Here is a 25,450-nt window from a genome sequence, read left to right as displayed (position 1 = left end):
TAGCTGCTGGGGATGGCACAGGGAAGCGATGGTTGACCTCAGCTCTTGGAAGAAGAGTGTGGAATCAGCTACCTGCTACTGTGGCTTGGTGCGTCACATAAATGAGCGGTTCCCAATGACTGTAGATGGTGCCAAGGCAAAGTCGTAGACTGTTTATTATGTGTCCTCACTGGCCACAGGATGAAGACACAACCTCCAAAGGTATCTTCAAACTGGTAGGAACTTTTGCTGTCAAGTGACATTGTGAAAATGAATGCATAAATGAAAACAAGATTGATGCTTTTCTTTCTTCTCTTCCATCTTTTCTCATCTACCAGTCTGAGAGTTGCTCGGTCCATGGAGACAGGAAATCAGGTTAGCACTCTTAAGTGGGCTACCCTCCCATCTGGAAATAGATTAGACAGAGGCACTAGGTGCCAAGCCTATGGGGTCATGGGGATACTTTTATAGGTTTTCCATTTTTGTCATACTGGTACACCAGCATCTTGATACAGTGTGAGTTGGCCGGCGAGATCCAGGGGCTACTTGTTATGGAAAAGTTATGGTTGGTGTAAAACTGTACAGGTTGCTTCTGGCACTTGAAGAAGGCCTTGAGCGTGGCAGCCGCCATTGTGCGGAACCTCTTGCTGATGAAGCAGTAGAGGAAGAAGTTGATGGCTGTGTTCAGGAGGGCCAGCATGTTGGAAATGTCGGACATGATGTGCACCAGCCAGCGGTTTTGGATGGGCGCCCCATAGAGGTGGTAGAGAATCATGATGATGCGGGGGGCCCAGAGTGTGGCAAAGATGGAGGTAATGGTGAACAAGATGGCAGTGGTTTTCCCTGTAGAGTAGCCACGCAGGCGAAAATTGCTTTTCCTCCTGAGCTTGTACACAATGATTGAGTTCAAGATGAAGAAGATAGAGCAGGGCACCAAGTACACAGTGAAGCAGTGAATCCAGATAAGGACATGATGCATGGAGGTGCTGATGTAGTCTTCAGTCCAGATGTTGGGCCACCAGTAGTAGGGGATGCTGGTCAGGAAGCAGGTGATGTAAACACTTACAATGACTTTCCTGGTGCGGGCTGGGTAGGAGACCGTGTGGTACTTGAGTGGGTGGCAGACGGCTATGTAACGGTCAATGGTTAATGGAACAGTAATCCAAATGGAGGTGTGGATGGATGAGAATTCCAGCACTTCTATGATCTTATTGGCCACCTGAGGCAACTGCATGTTCAAGATGAAATCTTCCAACAGGAAATCCACAAACACAATGAAAAAGAGGACCAAGATATCAGCAGCAGCAAGTGCCAAGAGATAGTTGTAAGAGGACTTCTGCCTTCTAGCTACCAGCTGAGAGAGGATGATCACTGTCAGGATATTTGCTGTGGAGAGAAGAGAATCTGGTTTATCTCTGAAGTGAGATGACTTTATTGGCTACTATGGGGCCATAGGCAGTCATTCATGGGCACTCTCATGGCAGCCAAAGGGACCGAACCAATGCTTTTGAGGAACAATCTCTGCACTACAAATTGTATCTCATACAGACATCTGGATACTATTTTGACAAAATTCTATGCTCATATTGTAGTTCATTTATTCCTCACACAATCATTGGAGGTGGTGCTGCCATTGTCCTCACTTCAGAAATGAAACTGGGGCACAGAGGGCTTAAGGAACTCAGAATCACACACTTAGTAAGTGCTGGTGACAGGAACCAAACCTAGATCCCCTAATCCCAAATCCCATGCTCTTTCTTTTGTCCAAGTGCATGCAGGAAAATACGGGGTGGGATGGCTTTCCCTCCTTCATGTGTTCAGGAAGGAGATTGACCTCTTAAGAACCTTTTTGCAACCTGGATTTTAGGACCTTTCCTTTTTACATAGATTTAGTATTGAAGGCGTGGAGAAGATCATGACCTTCAGATTAGTTTAAAGATAAATTCTACTTATTTTTAGAGTAGGTGCAGATGGTCCCTGATTTATGATGGTTCGACTTACAATTTTCCGATTTTACTATGGTACAAAAGCTATAGGCATTCAGTAGAAACTGTACTTGGGATTTTGAATTTGGATCTTTTCCCAGGCTGGCGATATGCGTTACAATACTGTCTTGTTATGCTGGGCAACAGCAGCAAGCCAGAGCTCCCAGTCAATCACGTGATCACGAGCACTTAAAACTGACACAACTTACAGCCATCTGTACCTGTACGACCATCCTGTTTTTCATTTTCAGTACAGCATTCAATAAATTACATGAGATACTCAACACTTTATTATAAAATAGGTTTTGTGTTAGATGATTTTTCCCAACTGTAGGCTAATATAAGTGTTCTGAGCATGTTTAAGGTAGGCTAGGCTAAACTATGATGTTTGGTAGGTTAGGTGTATTAAATGCATTTTCAACTTATGATGGGTTTATCAGGATGTAACCCCATCATAAATCGAGGAAGAGTTGTAGTCCACAATATGGTGCATTATTAAAAATAATAGCAGAGAGAAGTAAATTTCCCTTCTTGTTGTCCAACCCCCCAAGTACCCCTCCCACAGGGCCATCACAGTAATAAATAGTTTGTCTTTATACATGTCTATATAATGCATGTATATAGTTTTTGAATAAGCAGTAGCAGTTATTTTTTTGGCCAATTTGTTTTGACAATGTATGCATATAATTTCTTTCTTTTTTTTTTTAAGTTTTTATTTATTTAAATAATCTGTATACCCAGTGTGTGGCTTGAACTCATGACTCTGTGTTCAAGAGTCACACACTCTTCAGACTGAGCCAGCCAAGCGCCCCTGAAAATGCATGCATATAATTTCTGATCAATTTTAAAAACAAATGTCTCTCTGAATTAGACACATCTGGAAAGTCTTTAGGGACTCATTCTTTTTTTTTTTTTTTTAAGATTTTATTTATTTATTTGACAGAGGCAGACATAGTGAGAGAGGGAACACAAGCAGGGGGAGTGGGAGAGGGAGAAGCAGGCTTCCCACTGAGCAGGGAGCCCAATGTGGGGCTCGATCCCAGGAGCCTGGGATCATGACCTGAGCCAAAGGCAGACGCTTAACGACTGAGCCACCCAGGTGCCCCATTAGGGACTCATTCTAAAATGATATTCTGATGGGTAATATCTAGAAGTCATTCTTCACATTTAATTTCATTCATTTTCACAGTCAACACTGTTAATCCTATTTTGCAAAATTCTCAGAGAATTTATATCCCTTTTCTGAAGTCCAGTGACAGAGCTGGCATCTGGATCTCCCTTTCTCAATCTCACCTTTTAAAATACTATACAAAAAAAAATATTATACAGTAGTTCATTTATAAAATTGTCCTGTAACATACACATCCTGGGACACTCATCGCTTGGATTAAACAAATTTTAACATTTTGCCATATTTGCTTCAGTTATTTTTTAATTTAATTTAATTTTTTGAGAGAGAGAGCATGAGCGGGGTTGAGGGGGTGTAGGGAGGGCAGAGGGAGAGGGAGAGAGAGAACCTTAAGCAGGCTCCAGGGCAGAGCCTGATGCAGGGCTTGATCTCATGACCCTGAGATCATGACAAAATCAAGAGTCAGATGCTTAACCAACTGAGGCACACAGGTGCCATCTTTTCACTCTCTTAATAGTGTCCTTTGTTGTAAAATTTTAAAAATTTGATGAGGAACGTTTTATCAATTTTTTTTTTTTTAAAGAACTGACAGTATAGACACAACTGAAGTCCTCTTTGAAATTGCCCCAAGCCCATTCTTTCCCCTCCCTCCTTCTTTCTTTCCCTAGAGGCAACCACTGTGCTGTAATCTTCAGGGCCCCATTTGCATACCCTTACTTTATAGTGAACCGTCCATTCTACATCCTGCTTTTTCCACTCAGCATTATGTTTTTGAGACCTATTTTGTTGATACACGTAGCTCTCATTCACTCAGTTTAACGACTATATAGCATTCCATTGTATAAACTTACTATAATTTATCTTCACATATACATACATAGAGATATATCTATACATATACACACGTCTCTATATATTTCTATATACACGCTTATTATATAGACACATATACACACATATATATGTCTATATGTATATATACACATATTGGGTAGACGTGTGTGTGTGTGTGTGTGTGTGTGTATATAAAACAATGTACATTTAGATTGGTTCCAAGGTTTTGCTATTAAAAACTGCTGTAGTTAACAACTTGATAGGACTCTCCATGAGAAGTATTTATATGTGAGAGTTTCTCTTGGGTAGTATGTATGTAGAAGTATATTTATTATGTTCTAGAGTATGTGCATCTTTATCTTTACCAGATTCAGCTGAATTGCTCTGTAAAGGTTTTACTAATTCACACTCCCAACAGCAGAGTATGAGATTCCAGTTGCTCCATATCCTCTCAGTATTTGCTACTGTCAGTTTTTTTGTTTTTGTTTTACGTCTGTGCTATTCTTGCTCTTGTTCAAGGCACTTTGAAATAACATTTTGAAGTGGTGAAGATTTAAGGTACTGATTATATTAATTAGCCAGGATGCAAACCCAGGACCAACACCCATGCTCTAAACCACTCTACAATATTGATAATTCAAGTAGGGGTGGGGGTGCCATGCAGGTATATTACACTGTATGCAAAAGAGAAAAATAACGAGTGAATTCTACCTTAAGTCAGTCTTAAGAAAAGACATCCCATTAAAGCAAAGTTCTTTGTATTTGTAAACCTGAAATTTCAAAAGTTTATTCAGGCATTCAGCATTGTTTTTATGCATTGACTATGAGCTATGCCCTGGGAGGGGATGTTGAACAAAATAGACATGGATGGTCTTGCCTTCATGGAGCTTAGAATCTTTTAGGCAAGAAAAATGTCAACTGAAGAGCCACAGCAGAAAATGTATAATTGAAAGCTGTAAGTGCTATTAGTGGTCAATAAAAGGTTTGTTGAGGAAATGATGTTCAAGGTGAAATTTGGAGAACCGGTAGAAAGTAAATAGGTAAAAAGGGTGGGAGTAAAAAGTGTGTTTCAGACAAGGGAAACAGCATATGCAAAGGCCCTGAAGTGAGGAAAGCATGAAGAGTTGGGTTTCTAAGGAATGCTTATATTGATTTTCTACTTGCTCTCTCTATACTTTTGCATTTATAGCTCTCTTTTATTAAACAGTCTTGCTATGTTCTGTTGAAAAGTATTCCAAAATGTTTTATTCATTTAGAAATCTTTTCAAAAAGTATTTAGCATTTACCTTCTGTGTGCCCATGTAGAAACAAATTGGTATTACACACATTTAGAATCTCCACTCAAAGTATAGAAAAACACACAAGTAGCTAAGTATTAAAGAGATAAATGAGAACACACATAGTGATACAAGAGGGACTGGTGAACAGATATAGAATGAAGGGTAAAGGATTTGGAAGAAGGTGTGGGTCAAAAGTCTGGCTACTTTGATCTAATCATACGCAGAGCTTCCTAAAAAGAAGCTGTGAAATATTTCAGGTGTGATGCTTACCCATCAAAGCCAAAAGCATCAGGACTCAGGATTAAGTGTGTGGAGTCTGGTGCTGGGCTCTGGGGTTTCATCCTAGTTCTACTACTTCCTGGCTTTTTGGCTTTGGGCAGATTTATTCGATCTCTCTGCACTTCAGTTTTCTTCTTTATAAAATGGGTTAATAAGAATGTCTGCCTCAGAGGGTTGTTTTGAGAATCAAGTGAGATAATTTTTATAAAGTGGTTAGAGCAATGCCTGGCATGTGGTAAGTTCTCAGTGAATGTTAGCTATTGACTGAGGGTCCACTCATTCAGCAAATGTTAACAGAGCATTTACTATGTGCCAGGCACTGTATGATGTGCTGGAGATGCAAGGATTAACAAAATGTGCAAGTTCCCTTTTATCATGGGGCTTATTGTGTGGTGGGAGAGACAGACAATAAGCAAATATAAAAATGTACAAGAGAATTTCAGACAGCGATACTATCCAGAATAAAATCCAGGGATGAGACAAATTGATGGGAGATTATTTTTTAGATTGGAAAGTGACATTTGAGTTCAATTAAGGATGAGAAGAAGGGATCTGCCACGGAGAGATCTGTGGGAAAAGAATTCTGGGCAGTGGGGGCCCTGAGGTGGGAGTAAGCATGGTATTCATGGAACAGAAAAAAGGCTTCTTATCAGTCCTATTATCATCCCCATTTGATAGATGAGGAAACTGAGGATTAGATTTTTAGGTAATTTGCCCAAAGCCACATACTGAGTAAGTTGGGGAGCCAGAAGGTGACTGTAGTTCTGTCTGACGTTATGGTATATCAAGTTCTGCGTTGTTTATTTTTGGTCATAGGAAAGACTTCTCAGCTGGAGGAAAGTGATTCCTGTTTCCTTGGTTGCCTCTGACTTAGAAAAGTACTGTCATTTCTCCCTCATGTCCCTGCTGTACCCACCAGCCTGTAAGGAGGCAGGAATGGATAAATGCTGGATATATTCTTCAGGGAATGACTCTTCACCACTGTCTCTTACTTCCTAGTTGAATGCTATTTGAAGTGTGGTGCTAAAAATTCTCCATATCCAAACTCTTTAAAAATATTTCAGCCCCATCTAATTAATGCTTTAAGTCAGGCAAGTCATCATCTCCAAACTAAATTGCTGTATTCATATTTGACATTTTCTTAAGTTTCTAGTAATTGCCTCTCTTGAGAAACTAACCTGCAGACACTAAACTAACCCATTTCTTTTGTACAGTTAGATTTGCCCCCAAGGCAACATCAGGCACACGTAGGAGATCCTTGGGATGAGAGAACATGTGTGTGGAGCCACACAGACCTAGAGGGGAATGGAACGATGCCTGTGTATTGATTTTCTGAAAAAGAAATGAGAAGGTAGAGTTAGGTTTGACATTTGCTATAATTACCTACATCAAAAAATCCCTTCATTTCCACCCAGGCGCATTTTCCCCCAAAGAAAAGGAGTGGTGTTGACAGGGTCTGTGTGTATTTATCATGGGTGAAAAAAAAACAAAGAAACCCAAGTCATCATCGTCTGAAATTCTTTTTCTCAGCTTTTCTCTCAAACTAACTGGCCCAAGTCTCGTGTTGTGGAAACTCAAGCCCCAGTGAACTTCACAATCAAAATGTCAGTGCTTCTAAAAAGCAAATCCTTTCTGTCAATGGTGTCACTGGACAGGTTTAAGCTCCTGGGTAATAGAAAGCCCATGTTTTGTGATTGCAAAGCTTCTTGGTTATATTCTTGGGGGAATTAATTTTCTGTAATTTGCAGCTTACTATGCTCAAACTTGAGAGGATTTGGGGAGTGGCTGAAAGAACAACACAGGTTTGGCTGTCAGACCCTACCACCGAACTATTTACTGTACAGAGTGAAAGGCTCAAGGTTTTCCAGAATTATTTTCTATGTCTGTGAGGACTACAAGGTCCCTGCAAGTTCCTTGGAAGAAGTAGCTGGAACAGGGCACTGACTGAGAGTTCTGAGTTTATCTCTCTTAGTTCTGCTATATTTCCTTTTTTTTTTTGGTCTTTGAAAATTAGTTTTTTGGGGGGCGCCTGGGTGGCTCAGTTGGTTAAGCGTTTGCCTTCAGCTCAGGTCATGATCCTGGCATCCTGAGATCCAGCCCCACATTGGGCTCCCTGTTCAGTGGGGAGCCTGCTTCTCCCTCTCCCTCTGCCCCCGCCCCATGCTCTCTCTCTTGCTGTCTCTGTCTCTCTCTCTCAAATAAATACATAACATCGTAAAAAAAAATTATTTTTTTCAATTACAAAAGTAAAACACTTATAAAAAATTAAACATATCAGCATGTAATTATATTATTATTAGCTCACTTTTATTGAGCATTTACTTCTAAGTATCTTATACACAATACCTCATTTAATCTTCACAACCACCTATGATGTTGGAACTGATTTGAGAGCATCGAGGCTCAGAGAGGTTAAGTAACTTGTTTGAGGTCACACAGCAAACAAGTGGTGAGCCAGGACAGTAAACCAGGCTTTTTGCCTCCTGGGTTTATATATTTAACTACTACATCAGAAAGTAAAAGTCTGCCCAAATCTCATTTTCCAAAGATACTATAGTATCTAGTCTCATAGATGGCCCTTTAATGAACCACACCACTGAGTATTCATGCCTTTGGGTAGTCTCCTCCCCTTGAATTGGAGCTGGTCCTGTGATTTACTTCTGACCAATAGACTATGGCAGGAGTGACCCTATATGACCAGGTCATAAGTGGGCCTTCTGAATATGTGCTTTTGGGATGTTCCATCTTGGAACCCCAGCTATGAGAAGCCTAAGTCACATGGAAATGAGTAAGACTAGGTAGGGAGAGATAGGTAGGGGGCTATGTGATCAGGCTCACAGAAATCCCAAAAATGTGGAGGTGTGGGGAAACCATAGATAAGGGGACAAATCGGACCACCCTGTCCTAGGTGTGTGGGGTGGAGGACCACCCTGCCCTAGGTGTGTGGGGTGGGTCATATGGGGTGGGTGTCTTTAAGATAATCACCTGTGACCAACAAAGAATAACCAGACCCTAAAAAGGAAGTAAGCCGTTGAGGGTGTTATCACTAGTCCTTGCTCAATGGTAATATCAGTAGAAATGTTAAAAGGATTTAAATTCCCCGGTTAGCTTTCTATAAAAGACCAACCCTAAAGGCCCTTGTTGGCAAACCTGTTGGGACCCCTCTCACTCTTGAGAGCTTTTTCTGTATTTTCACTTAATAAACTTCTATTGCTTTACTCACTCTCTGTTGTCCGCGAGATTCAGTCTTCCGACTCCGGGAGACAAGAACCTAGCTCTCCCACATCAGAAAGGCCATGTGCAGGACCCTGGTTGAAAGCCCTAGGTGATCTCATAGCCAAATCCAACATCAATCACTCATGTGAGTGAGCCATCTTTGATGTCCAGCTCAGTGGAACCCCCAAAGTGACTGCAGTTATTATAAATTATAAATATAATTAGTAATAATGGTTACTGCCACACAATGAGATCATACAATAAAACTGTTGTGCAAGTTGATTTTTTTTTTCACTTAGAAATAAATCATGAATTTTTTCTCCTATCTCAATAATATTCATGAAATATTCACCAATGGCTGGACATTATTTATTTTATCTTATTTTTTAGCCACTACAGAACTTTCTTAAGCATCTTTTTATGTTCCTGTGGAATAAATTCTCAAAAGTAGAAATGCTGGTTTAAACGAAAATACATTTTTTCTCTCTTCCTCTCTCTCTCCCTCTTTTTCCTAAAGGTAGCTAAGAAAATTTGCAAAAAGGAAAAGAACTCAAGTTGAAGCTACAGAAGGATTTAGGTTAGATCCCAAGAAGAACTTTTTGCTTGTAATGGCAGTTATGTGAACAGGAGCAGGCCTTGACACCACAGTTGCTCGGTTCATGAAGGTCTTCGGAAAAGGACAGAGAATGTCTTCTCTGGGCTGATTAAATTCCTGAGGTTCCCTTCTGCAAATACTCTTTCTCTGCATCCTAAACTATGTTCTTGTGAATTTCACCCCATTCAGCCACCATCCCGGGTAACTTAAATGCATCTCTCCTTCTTACGGTTGCCTGTCTTTTGAGCTAGAAGAGTCAGCCCTCATGCCCTATAGAAGTACAAGGACCCCTAACGTGGTAAGCAATTCCAGTGGTGTTATTTTAGCGGTTCCTTGGAGGTGCCCAAAGGACAGATTTCTAGGAGAAGCAATGTTTAAGCCTTCCAGGCAAGAAGTCAGCACTGCCCTTGTTTAGACCAGCACGCGAGTGAGTGCAGACTGATTTGTGTGATGGGCATTGCTTCTTGGAAGTTGTTATCTTCCTCACTGTTACCGGTCCCATTCTGGATCTCAGGGGGCAGAGGAAAAGGAAATAAAGCATGGTGCTGACAAGAATTGATGTTCAGTGTTTTTGGCCTTTGTGGATGGTACTAGAAGGTCTTCAGGAGGTTCTGCCCTGAGGGCTCCTAGGAGGGGAGCAGGGAAGGATTTCCCTGAGGGCAGCTTTCCCACCTTGTGCTTCCAGCCTCAGGTACTGCTAGCAGGCCAGTGGCCATCCTTGTTTCCTCATTGTTCCACTTGCCCCAGGGCAGAAGCTTGGGAATGCGAATGTCTTTCCTGCATTTGGTTATCAGGGGCCCAAAACTGACTGTGGACTACTAAGGTGGAGGCCGGGTATTGTCTCCCCACACCATGGGATAGGCAGTCCCTTCCAGATTCCCGGGAGGGCTCTGAAAATCCGCCCCCCCCCCCTTTTTGTCCTTTGCAGGCTGAACCTCACCCAAAATATCCAGATACGTAAGAACCTATCCTAGTTGGAAGAGGTTGGGAAGTGTAGTGGTTAATCTCTCTGAGCCTCAATTCCTACATCTGAAATGGGCATCATAATAAATATACCCTCATGGGTTGTTATAAAGATATATAGAAATAATGTGTGTGAAATGCTTAGCATAGTTTTTGACACATAGTGAGCCCTCAGTTAATGTTACCTATTGTTACTTATTACACCTGGCCAGTGCAATTTAGCAGACAATTACTGATCTAGAGGCTAAGACCCTGTGTTGGAAGCAGAGATGAGTCAGAGAGAGTCTGAGCTCTCCAGGAATCCCAGAGAAGATTCTAGTTTCCCTCCATGGATCGTTCCAGGCACTAAACAACCCTGTCACCTTATCTGAAATCCTTCATTGCCTTTAACCTAATCCCTCCAGCTGTAGCTCTATTCCGTCCGCTACCCCCCTCCCTCACTTTGTTTCTCGGCTTGGTGGAGAAGGACGTTGGCCGTTACCTAAGGCCCTTAAGAGCCATTATTACAGGATGACTCTGTTGTCTCTTGCCTTCTCTGAAATAGCCTTTGTTCTTTTAAAATTTTAGTTTTTATTTTGATAGTTCTTTAATTTTCTTTTTTTTTTTTTTTTTCTTTTTTTTTTTTTTTTAAAGATTTTATTTATTTATTTGAGAGAGAGAGAATGAGAGAGAGAGCACATGAGAGGGGGGAGGGTCAGAGGGAGGAGCAGACTCCCTGCAGAGCAGGGAGCCCGATGCGGGACTCGATCCCAGGACTCCAGGATCATGACCCGAGCCGAAGGCAGTCGCTTAACCAACTGAGCCACCCAGGCGCCCAGTTCTTTAATTTTCTTTGTAGCTTTACTGTCACGTTCTTCTCTTGTTATTTTTCTTGTGGAGACCCCTCTTTGTCACTACCTTTAGCACTGGAGTGGATTCTTTTCAAAGCTGGGGGCAGTATTTCCTCTCTTTCTAGGGTCTCATGCAAAGGGTGATTGCACAGCCTGAGTTAGGAATGGCAAAACACGGTTCAGCTTCAATTGATTGGTAGTGGCTGTCGTGTGCCCTATTGAAAAGGATTCTAAAGCCATGCCTGGGCTTAGCAGTGCTGGCATGGATTAGTGATACCTGCCATGGTGGAACACATGCTGTGGATTTGCCTCGAGGGTCTCGGGCCCTGGATATGTGGTGCAGTCTTTTTTTTTTTTTTTTTTTTAAGATTTATCTATTTTTGAGAGAGAGAGAAAGAGAGAGTGACGTGAGCAGGGGGAGGGGCAGAAGGAGAGAGAGAGAATCTCAAACAGACTCTGTACTGAGCAGTGTAAGCACGGAGCCCGATGTGGGGCTCTGTCGACGACCCTGAGATCATGACCTGAGCCCAAATCAAGAGCCAGCTGCCTAACCAACTGAGCCACCCAGGTACCCCATATGTGGTGCAGTCTTACTGGTTTTCCCAGAACCTAACAAAGCAGTGGTTTCCATTGTAGACCAGAATGAGTTGAGACCTAGTAAGGCTGCCCATTGCTGATGAATAGTCAGCAAGAGCTAAGATGGTTGCCAGGGCAGTCTGACTCAAGGCAGTCTGGAAAAGTGAGTTCACGTATCTGGCTGGTCATCACATTCATCTGGGCCAATTGGTTGTCCTACTCTTGACTGAAAAATTGCTTTTGCCTTTTTGACCAGGAGCAGTGTCATTGGGTAACCATGACAACTGCTAAATCTCAAGTTGGCCAATAGACTCAAAAAAGTTTCCAAACCATACTTCTTAGTGCCAGAGTTCATTTTCTTATAACTGCCATGCATTGAGCACCTACTGTGAGCCTGGTGGCTCTGTAGAGAGGAGGTGATTTTTTGTGATTCACTGATGAATAGTTTTACTTTAAAAGTTATGTGTTTAGTTTAAATGGTATTAGAGGAATGTTATTTAGGGTAGTGATAAAAACTTGCTTATTAAAATAAGTTCAGTTTATTAAAAAATGAGTTGATTTAAAGAAAACTATAAGGGGATAACAGTGTAAGGAGAATGTAGGCTGTGGTCTCCATTTTACAAACGAGGAAACTGATAAAGAGATGGTTAGTCACCTGCTCAAGATGGCACAGCTGGTAAGTTGAAAAAGTATTTTGAAAGCACTCAGTGGTACCATCCTGGGTCAAGTTTCATACCAAGTGATGGATGTAGCTGTGTTTTTTGAGCTCTAGGGTTTGTCACAGAGACAGATGGGGGCAGGGCTTGAGCTGTCTCTCTAACAAACGTATGGCACAAGAGTTACCGGAAAGGACAAGCACCTTTAAATCACAGGCGTGTATTTTGGAGTATGGAGGAGCTGGGTTAGCACCCACATCTGCTCCTTTCTAGCTGGCACTCTTGGGCAAGTAACACCAGGAGCTTCAGCTTCCTCCTCAGTAAAGTAGGGGTAAGAGTGGTGTCTGGTTTGGAGGGTTGTTGGGGGATCAGAAGAGGTCACATGCATAAAGCTCTTAGCACAGAGCCTGGCACAGGCAGAGCACACAGAAAGTGGCCCTGGTTAGTATGTGTGAGTGTGATGACCAGTCCTGCGAAGGTGATGAACTGAACTAGGCAAAGGCCTGATGACGTGGAGGAAGAAGCATGGGTAAGTCTAGGCAGGGGATTCTCCCAGTCTATTTCTGGAGGATGGGAGAACTGGCTCTAGAAAAGACCTGTGACTTATTCATACTCTGTCAATGAAAGTGTCCCTAACACTGCTGTCTGATATACATGTGAAAGCTGTTAATGTAGACTAGAGCCTAAAAGTTCCCATCACAAGGGAAAAAAAAAAATCCTTTTTTTTTTTTTTGCTTTCTTTTCTTATTCTGTTTGAGGTGATGGATGCTAAGTAAGCTTATTGTGGCTATGATTTCATAATATATGTAAGCCAAACCCTTATGCTCCACTCCTTAAATTTACACAGCCATGTAGGTCAATTATATCTTAATAAGACTGGGGAAAATGGTGACCTAGGCATCCCAGTTTTGTTAGGAGATGCCTCAGGCTTCCCTCGGGTTCTGACATAGACCCCTGTGTGCCCATGGAAAAGCCACTTCCTTTCTCAGGGCCTCAGTTTCCAGATCTGCAAAATGAGCCCACTACCAGTAAAGCAATAATAACAAAGATAGTATCATAGCTCACATCTAGTGAGGGTGAGTGGTGGTTTAAGAGGCATGCAAGACAAGGAAGGGCTCTCCAGGGAGAGGGAGCTGCATGTGCAAAGGCAAAGAGGCATGAGAGAGGAAAACCCACCACCATTTTCTCAGGGCCCCTGACAGACATGAGTGCCTACTGTGTGTCATGTCCTGAACCCCTTCTTTCATATCCATGAAGCAGTTTTCAGGTCTGTAATATCAAATATCACCTCATATTATAATATCTAAAATAAAATATATCACATAGGTTATATTAGAGCTGAGCACATTTATTAGTAACAGTTCCCTTAATCAAGCATCTACCATGTGTGGCTCACTTGTTAGAAGTTTTACTTGCATTAAATGGAATCCTCACACGACATTAGGAGATAAGTACTCTTAATATCCCCATTATAGGGACAAGAATACTAAGGCTCAGTGGGCTAAGAAACTGGCCCAGTCAGACATCAAGTGTGTGTTGGACTCAGGATTCAAAAACAATTTATTAGACTTTAGAGCCCATTTGATGCACGTGCTTGTCCAGATGCTTCTGTAATTAGCTCTAGTGAACTGACCATTATATAGAAATAGGCCAGTTTGTTCTTTCTCTTTCTTTCCTTGTTTTTTTTTTTTTTACATAGTGTGTATCAGCTGGCACTCTCCATTGCCCCTTCCAATATTGAATGATGCTCCCCACTGGCTAATTCTCCCTCGTATTTGTCCTGGGTGCTCAGTTTGGGCCCACACTGCCCATCCCCTGACTCCTTCTGGTGACTGCCTTGCATACAGGATGCTCATTTGTTTGTGCTGTTTTGTGGACCCAGGGTAATGGTCACTGGGTGCCAGGGGACCTACAGGAAGTCAGAGGCTTCCAGACTCTTCATCTGGAGTTCACTGGGGTGTCAGAGGCTAATTGTGGCTCTGCTCAGGTTGTCGCTGTTTGATTAAACATCTTGTGCTAAGCACCATCCATCTGCCTTCCAATAGCTGCCAGGGGTAGGTATTTTTAGCTTCGGGCAAATAGCTTATCAATTGTGCATACAAAACGCAGTCAACACAAAGCCTTCATTTTCCGTTGCCTGTCTTCTTCCATGCAGCAAGGACAAAGGAAGAATTAAACGAAGTTAGTCCTCACTTACTCATTCAACAAACATTCACTGAGCCACCCACCATGAACTAGGTGCTGTGCCAGACATGGGAGATGCAGCGATGTGGAAACACACAAGTGGATAAAGTCCACACGGAGCTTACAAATCTATGTTGACCAAATAGAATTCTGTTCTGCTCTCTACTAGCTCTGTGGCCTTGGGTAAGTCACACATTTCTCTGGGCCTTCTTGCATTAAAATAGCATGTGCTGGGCATGTGCTGTGTGCCATTCCCAGGGCTGAGGCTGCTGATGAGAGGAGGTAGGTTTCTCCTCCCTAGCAAGAGAGTCAGAAAGGCAAAGAGGTTGCATGACCAAGCAGCAAGTGTGAACGAGGCTGCTCTAGGCATTTTCTCGGGCCCATGGAGAGAGAGCAGCGACAAGGCCCACCACTGGGGCCAGGGAAGCCTGTACAGAGGCATGAAGGAGGAGACCAGGAAGACGGGCACTTGAACATGCAGGAATGGCATGAGCTAAGGAGGCAGGACTGTGGGCGGCACAGTCAAGAGCTAAGAACATAATAGATATAACAGATAAATTAAATAATTCTTCAGCCAATGATCCATGCTGTCTTTCTAGCCTGAAGGCTTCCCTTCTCAGGGGCTACTTCCTAGGGACAGCTGGTTGCCCTGAAGCTAAGGCTGTGTATAAACGGCAGCAATTAGTTGGCGACTTTGTGCCTCCAGCTGCTTCCCAGTATTAGGTCTGCATCAAGGGTCTCCAACTTAAAAAAAGGAAAGGCAGTAACATGGTATCAGGAAAAACCCAAATATTCACTAGTGTATAGATTCCAGAGCGTGTTGCTAGGATTAATCTACCTACATGCGGTTCCATTGCTATAAACATCAGTGGAGCTGACCACAACTGTAATGCCTGCCACTTTGACTTTGAGAGGCATTTCATGGGCTCCCAGAGTCATTCCAGAAAGACAAGGGCAAAGAGAACAGATTCTAGAGCCAGACCACTAGGGTTCAAACTAGCTTCTGCCACTTTTTAGATGTGCCATCCTGGGCAATTTACTTAACCTCTCTGTGCCTCAGTTTACTCATCTATGAAAAGAATGTTGATATGGCACCTATCACAGGCTTCTGTGAACATTGAATGAGTATAGGAAAAATGCCTAGAATAGTGCCTGGTACCATGCATGCTCTATAAATTTTACCATCATTACCATTAGACAGGTTAGAAATCTTGAAGGGCAGGAAGTGTTACTACTTTGCTTATTGTTGCTAATATATTTCTAACCTCTTACACAGTTTCTGGCGTGCAGTAGCTGCTCAATAAATTTTCTGTTGAATGAATGACTACAGATATAGATTAACACAACATCATAGACATGCAGAAGTGCTGGTTAACAGTTTTGAATAGACTGGAAGATTACTAAGGGTTTACTGCAGAAAATGAGTCAGGTGATGCAGATCAATGGCAACTGGAAATTAATTTAGTGTTCAGTATGAGAGAGATCTTTTTGAGACTACCATTCTCCCCTGAAGAGGTTTTGTGCCAGAATCTTCCATGTGAATCCAGTTTAGTTCAACATAAATTTAGTGATGCCCGGGGCGCCTGATTAAGCATCTGCCTTCGGCTCAGGTCATGATCCCAGGGTCCTGGGATCGAGCCCCGCATCAGGCTTCCTGCTCAGCGGGGAGCCTGCTTCTCCCTCTCCCATTCCCCTGCTTATGTTCCCTCTCTCACTGTGTCTCTCTCTGTCAAATGAATAAATAAAATCTTTAAAAAAAAATAAATTTAGTGATGCCCAACTATGTGCCAAGCCTGGACTAGGCTCTTGGGAGTATAAGACCCATTCCTTGGGCTCAAAGTGCTCCGAACTTACTGAATAAATCATTCCAAGGCCCCATGGTGAGTCATTTTAAACTTGCTACTCTCCCATCAATGGCTTTATGCGACGGTTTGAAAACTCAAATGGCAACAGGGCCCGGCAGGTAATATCAATGTGTGAGGTGGGCATGCAGGGGCCTTTTAATGAACTGGACAGTTCATGTCCCCTTCAAGAGGGCAGCCACTATTTAGTTCTACCTGGTGGTTTCCCATGAGGGAATGACAGCCATCTGTGGCCAGGTCTTCCAGTGTTTCAAGAGAGGCGTGCAAACAACACACACACACACACACACACACACACACACACACACACACAGTATGGCCTGTGGGTAACTGGTTTGAGGCTCTGCTAGTTCTACCTGGTGGTTTCCCATGAGGGAATGACAGCCATCTGTGGCCAGGTCTTCCAGTGTTTCAAGAGAGGCTTGCAAACAACACACACACACACACACACACACACACAGGCCAGGTCTTCCAGTGTTTGAAGAGAGGCTTGCAAACAACACACACACACACACACACACACACACACACACACACACACACACAGGCCAGGTCTTCCAGTGTTTGAAGAGAGGCTTGCAAACAACACACACACACACACACACACACACACACACACACACACACACACAGAGTATGGCCTGTGGGTAGCTGGTTTGAGGTCTCTGCTCTATAGCCAAAATCCAGGGTCTTTGCATGACCAACCAGATACCTCACACCATCAGCTCCCTCTGCAACCCATGAAAATGCACCTTGCTCTTCATTTTATGAGCTGTTGCCTGAATGCACAATACTCTTTTTTTCCTTCATAGCATTGTATGGGCTATTTCTTCTGCCTGGAATGCCTTCCCTGCCTACAGCTCTTAGGCTGGTAGACTTTATTTTAAAAGCCTTCCCTGATCTCAGTATGCTGAGTCAAGCACCTCATTGGCTAGAGTATTTAACACATTTTTGTAGTGATCTCCTTCAGAATCTTTATCACCCATTCATGGAGAGCCCTTGGAAGGCAGGGACTGTATCTCTTTTCTCTGAACCTTGAAGATTTGCAGGGTAGTCAGAGAGTATGTACTCCATCAACATTTGTGGCGTAAGAGTGACAGATGGATGGATGGATGGATGGATGGGCAGGTGGATGGATTCCCCATGGCATTTTCTGTGGAACATTTATCTGCTTGCTGTCACTTGTGTGGTATTCCATTATATGCATGATAACTTGATCTTATCCCTTCCTTCTGCTTCCTTCTCTCCAAACCCAATTTCTCTAGGTAGTTTCTTGAGAACTTTTTCCTCTTACCTCCTGTGATGGCTGGTGGATCTGAGTTCACATTCCCCATTTACTTGCCTGAGCATGAGACTTAACTCAGTTTCCTCATCTGTGTAATGAGGATAAGAACATTTCCCTGTAGCGCTTGTTAAGAAAACTGAGCACTTAAACCATCCCTTGCATGTAGTAGATACTCAAAAGATTATTTGTTTATCCACTGAGTGCGATAGTCCGTTTCTTCCGTAGAGCACTGACCCTTTCCCTTGTTGAAAAGTGGAGAGGTTAAGAGCACTGATTCTGAAACCAGCCTTCATGGGCTTGAATCCCAAGTTTGCCAGTTTCTTGCTTTGTGATCCTAAGTCTCTTAAATACTCTGTGCCTTATTGTTCCTTATCTGTAAAATGGGGATAATAATACCTGTCTTATAGGGTTCTTGTGGGAACTAAAGCAAATGCTTAGAAGAATACCTGGTACATAGTGAGTGCTCAATAAATGTTATTATTATTATTATTTTTTTGCTTACCAGTCCAACCCAAGAGACTCTGGAGTGAGCCTCTCTTTCTCTCTCTCTCTCTCTTTTTTTGTTTTGCATTATCACAGACTACTCAGGCCAGCCTCCCTCCCCTTCTGTCTATCACAGATACTGACTCCCTGCTGTGTTCAGGCACCTTGCCACAGCCGTGGATGTCATGGTAAACCAGAAGAAATGGTTTCTTACTTCCTGGAGCTTCTAGCCTGGCAGAAGCCAGACAGAAGCTCTGCAACAGCAGAAAACAGCATGCAATGGGAGCATTTAAGAAGGGGTAACAATCTAACCTCGAGGATCATGGAAGGCTTCTTGGAGGAAGTGGCATGTGTGCAGTGACATGGAGGAGTAGGAACCAGTCAAGTGATTGGGGAGCAAAGTATGCCAACAAGAGGGAACAGAATATGCAAAGGCCAAGAGACAGGAGAGAATGGCTATTGGAGCAGCTAGAAGTTCATCATGGAATGGAGGTCACAGACTGGAGGCTTATGGGGTAGATTCCAGGCTGCAGGAGTGTCTTTAGGATTTCTGATTCAGTTGTCATATCTACAAGTTGGAGTATTTCACATCTAGTTGAAGATTTGAGCTTCTTTTGAAAATCAGGAGAGGCCACGCTGGGTGACATTTCCATATGGGGGTGTCCTCCAGCTCAACCAGTCCCCACCAGACCTCACTCATTTATGTCATCTGCCTGCCCCTGCCCTAGAGAGAGAGCTGGGGTTGGGGGAAGTCTGGCTGGGGAAGAGGTGGAGAAATAGCAGCATCCGATTCGAATGATTCAAACAGCTTTGCAGCCTGGTTTGAGTTGAATTTGTCCTGAGGAAATGGAGAGTCATTGAAGGGCTTTAAGCATTGGGGGTTTTGCTAAGTAAGATGTTTGTTATTTCTGTATCAAACCACAGACATCCAAGAGGGCTGTGGGGCGGGGGTGAGGCACGGGGGAGATAAAGAACAGAGGGTCGTTTATAAACCTCATTGAAACATGGGTTGTATTGTAGCTTCCTCATATATAAAATTTGACAGGAGCCATCAGAAATGCTTGAGAGGTAACATCTTCCTGCGTAATTTGTCCCCCTTTCCCCTCTTGGGCTGGCAGGGAAGGTTCCATAGGATCTGGATATTCAAGATCATTGGAAAATTCCCTGATGCACACCACCCTGCTGCACGCTCTCCAAGGCCACGGTCCTCATGGATGTTCTGTTCCACCACGGGACCTGCATTCTCCCAGCGGATGCATGGTTGAAGTGGCAGCACCTATGTCAGGAGATGGGGATGGACAAGGAACAGGCCATGCCCAGGAGACAATGTCTAATTACCTGGGGGCCTTGGGAAGCAATTTTCTTGGGTTAGAGAAATTGGTTTTTGTGCCTCCAGCCCATGCACACAGCTGAATGACATGTAGGTCAAGGAGGCATCATTATATGGAAATGGTTTTATGTTTGGGAACTTCTAAAAATCTACCTCTGCACACTGGGAGGTGGCAGAGAGAGAGTAGCTTTTACTCTGCCCAAGCTGAGTTCAGCAATGAAGGATGGCTTGCTTCATCATGACTTTGGAGGGGTCTGTTTCTTTTCTGGCTTTGGGAATGCATGCTTGAATGTCACAGAGAAAAAGAAGCAGTGCCTTCTTGGCATGCTGGTAATGAGCATGGGCACTGGATCTAGATCTGACGTGTTCTTGCTGTGTGACCTTGGGCAAGTTACCTAACTTCTCTGTGCCTCCATTTACTCATCTGTAAAATGGAGCTGATTGTGAGGACTAAGTAAGTTAGAAGAGTATAGGCTGCCTAGTAGACACCACTAGAATTGTGCCCTCTGCCCCCCTATCCATCCCGTTTCACTCATCACTCCTGCCTACCCTATGTCCCAGCTGAGAGGAACCACTGTTCCTGAAGCTCCCCAAATAAGCCACATTCTCTCCAGTCTTTGAGACTTCACCTATGCAGTTCCCTCTTTCTATAACACTTCCCTCATCCACTTTGGATGGTTCTTATTCTTGACTCTCCATGAGCCAGCTTGTCCAGTCCCCAGATTGGTGCCCCTTATGCTTTGTTGTACCCCTTGTCTATAACAAAACAAACTGCCTCTCTTTCTCCTCTGAGCAGAAATACCATTCCCAAGAGAGAACAGGGAACGTGTCAGTAGGAAAAGCAAGTGGGTTTTTTTTCCTTTAGAATAAGAGAAAATGTAAATAATAATAGCAGTAATAGAAGTAATGATGCTGATGATGAGAAATGTGTATCTTCTTCTGCCACAAGGGAAGTGGTCTTAATAGTGAAAATAATAGCTTCCATTTAGCAAACTGTTATTATATGCTAGAAACTGTGATAAGTGGTTTGCACTTAGTTACTGCTATTCCCCTCATTTTTAAAGGTGGGTGTTCCTCTATAGAAAGGAATTTAGGATTAGTTTACAGACTTGCCCAAGGTTACATAGCCAATAAGTCACACAGCCAGGATTTAAACTCAGGTCTGTCCACCTGCAAAGTGTTAACTGTTACACTCTTTAAGAAGGCAGAAGGCCTTGGGACCATTGCTTCCAATGACTCCTAAGTCAGCTGCAGGTCAGAACTTGTGCCTACTGGCCTGCTAGTCTACCCTGACATGAGCACCATCATTGGGTGCTTCCTACTCCAGGATGCTGGGCCTTCCTTGCTGCCCTAGGGAAAAAGGCCTTTCCCTGCCTGCCCAGGGTTTCCCAGAATGACTAGGATATTCCTTGGTTGAACCAAAGAAGGGATGGGCTGCTTTCTTGGCAGAGAGAACCGCAAGTGCAAAATCAAGGAAGTGTGAAAGCATGCTTTGTTTGCAGAACTGTAAAATGACAGGCTTGGCTGGCGTGTGGACCAGAGGGAAATGAAGGATGAGCATTCAAGAATCCAGTGTGATAACCTCAGTGAAATTGCTCTGCAAACTCCCAAGGTTGTTGTGGGGACCGAAGGAGACAACGCTTGGGAAGTGGCTTTACAAACTGGAAAAGCGTTAGACAAATGTTAATTATCACAAATTATTTCACAGGTAGCGTGATTGGTATTGGGAGCAAGATAGCAGAAAATTAAAATATCTGGTAATTTCTCTTGAATCCACATTCTCAAAAGCATTCATAAATGAAAAATTCTTATTTCATTGCTCTCATCTCCTTTTTTTTCAGATGAATAGATTGTAAAAGATTTCAGAAGCAATAAAAATTCAGTCAGTTTCCTGGTCATTATCAATTATACTGCCAGGTTTTGAGACTTGCAGTAATTTTTTGTTGCCACCTTTAAAACCACATCAGCTAATTCTTGATCCAAATATCTCTTAGAACCACCTTGTCTTTTCTGTTTCCTTGGTCATCCTGATGCTGGGGGCTCTCGGAAGGCAGGTCTGTGTCTGTCTCATTTTGGGCCACATTCTTAGTCTGTAGTACAGTCCCTAGTACATGGTAGGTGCTTGACAGTTATTTGTTTTGTGCAGCATCGAGCCTAGATGGCATAGTATTACACTTGAGTTACTGCAGGAACTTAGCTCTGCTTTGGCCCTTGCCCCTCTGTTTCTAAAGCAGTCTGTCTGCATTTGCTCCAAAACTCAATCCATTTTCCTCATTCTGGTAAAATACTATTGGTAAAGCTAATTTAACCAATATTAAATATTAAAGCTGCTAACAAAGAATCCAGATGTACAGTTTAGCCAAAATGATAAAGTAGGAAACTAAAATAAGGGGTATAACTATTCAAGAAGGCATCATCATCATCATTATTATTTGCTGATAATATGATAGTATGCTTACAGAACTCAAGAGAATTAGCTGAAATGTTATTAGAACCAGCAAGAGCCCTTAAGAGGACCAAAGCCTAAATGTACTAACAGTAGATGACTACAAAATGGAATGGGAAGAAGATTCCATTCATGAGACTCTTAAGTGCCAACACCCTCAGAGGCTACGCTCCCAGTAGAGGTGAAAGGAATGTCCTCCTTTTCAACCTTGGGCTACACTTTATCTCCTGCATCCCCAATCAGTCCTGCTTCAGTCCAGAGTCTTCCAAAGTCTCTCACAAAACTGTTCTGTTGGCTCTGGTTCTTACCAGTGTAAGAAATAAGGCACACACCCAGTTGGCCTGATGGGGGAATTAGATGCCACCTCTATTATCATGCTCATACCGCTCTCAAGGAAGATTTTTTTTCCTGATTCCTGATTCCTACCTGATTCTACCTCCAACGTGGACAGCCTTTACAATTCTGTATCCCGAAGATAGGTGCCTCAACCCCCCATCTCCATTTCAGTAGAAGAGATCATGGCTTGCTTTTTTTTTTTTTTAAATTAAGATTTATTTATTTATTTGAGAGAGAGAGAGCGCACGCGCACACGTGCGAGTTGGGGGATGGGCAGAAGGAGAGAGAGAGGAGAATCTCAAATAGACTCCCTGCCCAGCGTGGAACCCGAGGTGGGGCTCAATCTTACCACCCTGAGATTACAACTTGAGCTGAAATCAAGAGTCAGATGCTTAGCCAGCTGAGCCACTCAGGGGCCCTGAGATCATGGCTTTAATGAAAGTACCCACCTGGGTGATCCTGGAATCAAAGAACCTTCCTGACCAAAAGTACTATTAGTGCTTCAGCTGAGCGGAAGGCTACACGGACTCTTGCCCCTGATGTCTGGAGCAGAAGCCTGGCTTTGCCATAGCACTAACTGCGTGATTGCACTTAACAGTTTACCATGTGCCTCAGTTTCCTCATCTATAGAATGGGAGTAATAATAGTACCTATTTCATGGGGTTAGAAGGATTAAACTAGTTAATTCATGGGAAGTTCTTGAAACAGTGCCCAAAGGGTAGTAGGCATTCCTTTAATGTTAGTTATAATTATGGTAAAAGACTATTAGTTTAGTTTCTAGCATCAAGGCTTCAGCAACTGTACTATCCAAGCTTCAGCCATGGATCCTGCCACATGGGGGGATGTGGTGGTGGAGGCATGAGTACAGTATTTGACCACTGGTTTGGGGCTCCTACATCATCCTGAGCTTCTTTTCTGAACAGCAAATTATTACACTATAGGGTAGTAGGTTGAACATTTTAAAAGGTAAAAATTGGTCAAATATTGAAAATTTCACATGGTACAACCTTATAATTTTCAATTTACTTGTTTTGCCCCCTGGGCAGTATGTATATCAATGGGCAAAATTCATTTGTCTCTCTCATTCCCAGTCCTTAGCAAAGGTTCTCATGTGAAAGAGATGCTCAGTACATGTGTATGATGAAGAAACAGACTTGTGGTCAGAACTCACATTGCATATTGGTTCCCAGATAGGAGGAAGGTGAGTTCCAGACAGTAGGGGCAAAAAGTCTGCCCTGATTAACCCCTACTGCATTCCCAACACTGCCCTCCAACCCAAGACTGGGGTTGATTTCTTCCTCTGTCCCCTAGTACATGGGCTTCCTTCTAGCTTACCTCTTACCAGTCTTCACGCTAGTGTGGGTTACTTCTTCATCTCTGCAACTAGATTGTGTCCTCCCTGAGGGCAGGAATCCAGAACTATTTGTCTTTGTGCCACCAATAGCTAGCACGTAATTTATAAATGAGTGAATGAATAATGGAAAGTCCTGGCAGGATTCAGAGGGGCGGCTCCATTTTGGGGATCATTCCTACCACTGACAGCTTTGCATATGTAGTGGAACAATGAGCCCTGGATTTGAGGTTCAAGGATGTAGCTTTGCTTTTCAGCTTGGCCTACCAGTAGTAACTTGAGAAGGCTGTTTAACTCCTCCGAGCTTCAGTCTCATAATGGATGAGAAAGCCCTTTGTAAATTTTAATTCACTTTGCATATTGGCCAGCACTATATTAACATTAATGGCTATTATTGATGACTCTTTTTGAGCCTGAGGAATAGAGCCTGGCACATAATAGGTGGTCAGTAAACATTCACCACATGAACTGGTTTTGGAATTCTGAGCACTTGACTGAAATTAAGCCCACTTAGGGCTGATAGCAGAAACCTTGGAAGGATTTGGAAGACCATAGAGTTTTCATGGAAATTGTTTCATCACAATGTGCTACTTAAAAAAGAAAAAAAAAAAGGCAACTCAATTTCCATTTTGTAGGTTAGGTGTGGGGTGGAGAGGGAATTCACTTGCCTGTCCTTGCTTAAAAATAATTTCAAGTAATTAAACCATCTGCTTGGGGAGAGGGCAATGGGGACACTGGGAGAGTCTTTAATCAGGAAGGAAGACATAGTCCCTCAAAATGCCTGTGAAGACCAGGCTGGGAGGGTGAACCAAGAGAGAGGTCTGTAGACACAGCATTTGTCTTTTCCCATGCCCTGAATACCAATGTCTGCAGCAGGCCCAGCGGCAAGAACAGAGTATGAGCAGTGGTACACAGGCCTGTTTATCTCAGCTGTGCCGCTCGGTAGCTGAATTGCCTTGGGCAGGTTATTTTACTTCTCGGAGCCTCAGTTCCCCCACTGCCAAATGGGGATAATAGAAATACCACCTCACGGGCATTGCCGTGGGGATTAAATGAGGCAATGTAGAATAATGGGTTTGATTCAGTGCTTGGCTCGGAGTAAGTGCTCAATAAATGGTAGTGGTGGTGGTGGTGGTGATGATGATAGTTGTGATCAAGATGTTTCTTCAGTCTCTTCAAGGTGAGTATGGACATTACATTTATGGAATTAAGAAAGCAGTGACCTATTCATCTGATGCATCCATCCACCCATCCATCTACCCACCCACCTATCCATTCAGTATTTGCAAAGGCCCCCCAGAGGGTCCTGGCATCATGGAGATGACTCAGATCCAATGTGGACTGTCAGGGGCTCAAAGCCTAACTCAGCACTTTTTTTTTTTTTTTTTAATTTAAAGAGAGAGAGGGGGAGGGCAGGGGCAGAGGGAGAGGCAGAGAGAGAATCTCCACCAGGCTCCATGCCCAGCATGGAGCCCGACGTGGGGTTCTGTCTCACAATCCTGAGATCATGACCTGAGCCAAAATCGAGTCAGATGCTTAACGGACTGAGCCACCCAGGTGTCCCAACTCAGCATTTTTTGATGCCCCCAGGCAAAGGTAAGTTTGAAGCCCCACAGGAAGTTAAATGCCTTACCCTCACCTCACCTCTGTTATGAAACTTGTCACATTGTATTATGATTATTGACTTGCCTTTCTACCCAACTAGAGTGTAAGTTCTTTAAGGGCAGGGCCATGTTATGTTCATGTTTGTCTTTCCCGCATCCTATCCCCTAGAACTCCTGGCATAAGTAGGGCCTCATGAAATGGAGCCTGATCCTTAACACAGCCTAAGGAGCCCAGGTGGGGATCTGA

General features: G+C 43.2%; 1 protein-coding gene across 1 annotated transcript in view; it reads right to left on the bottom strand.

Annotated features, from left to right (window-relative positions):
- Window positions 1-430: 430 nt before the first annotated feature.
- GPR139 (G protein-coupled receptor 139) overlaps window positions 431-25,450 on the bottom strand; it is a 39,189-nt gene continuing 14,169 nt past the window's right edge. Inside the window, exon 2 of the mRNA XM_036079246.2 lies at window positions 431-1,365. Coding sequence (XP_035935139.1) covers window positions 431-1,365 — 935 coding nt within the window. The remainder of the gene's footprint in view (window positions 1,366-25,450) is intronic.

The sequence above is a fragment of the Halichoerus grypus genome, chromosome 6 (genome assembly GCF_964656455.1).
Source record: "Halichoerus grypus chromosome 6, mHalGry1.hap1.1, whole genome shotgun sequence".
NCBI lineage: Eukaryota > Metazoa > Chordata > Mammalia > Carnivora > Phocidae > Halichoerus > Halichoerus grypus.
Note: the sequence above shows the minus strand (reverse complement) of the source record. Positions and strands in the feature narration are given on the sequence as shown.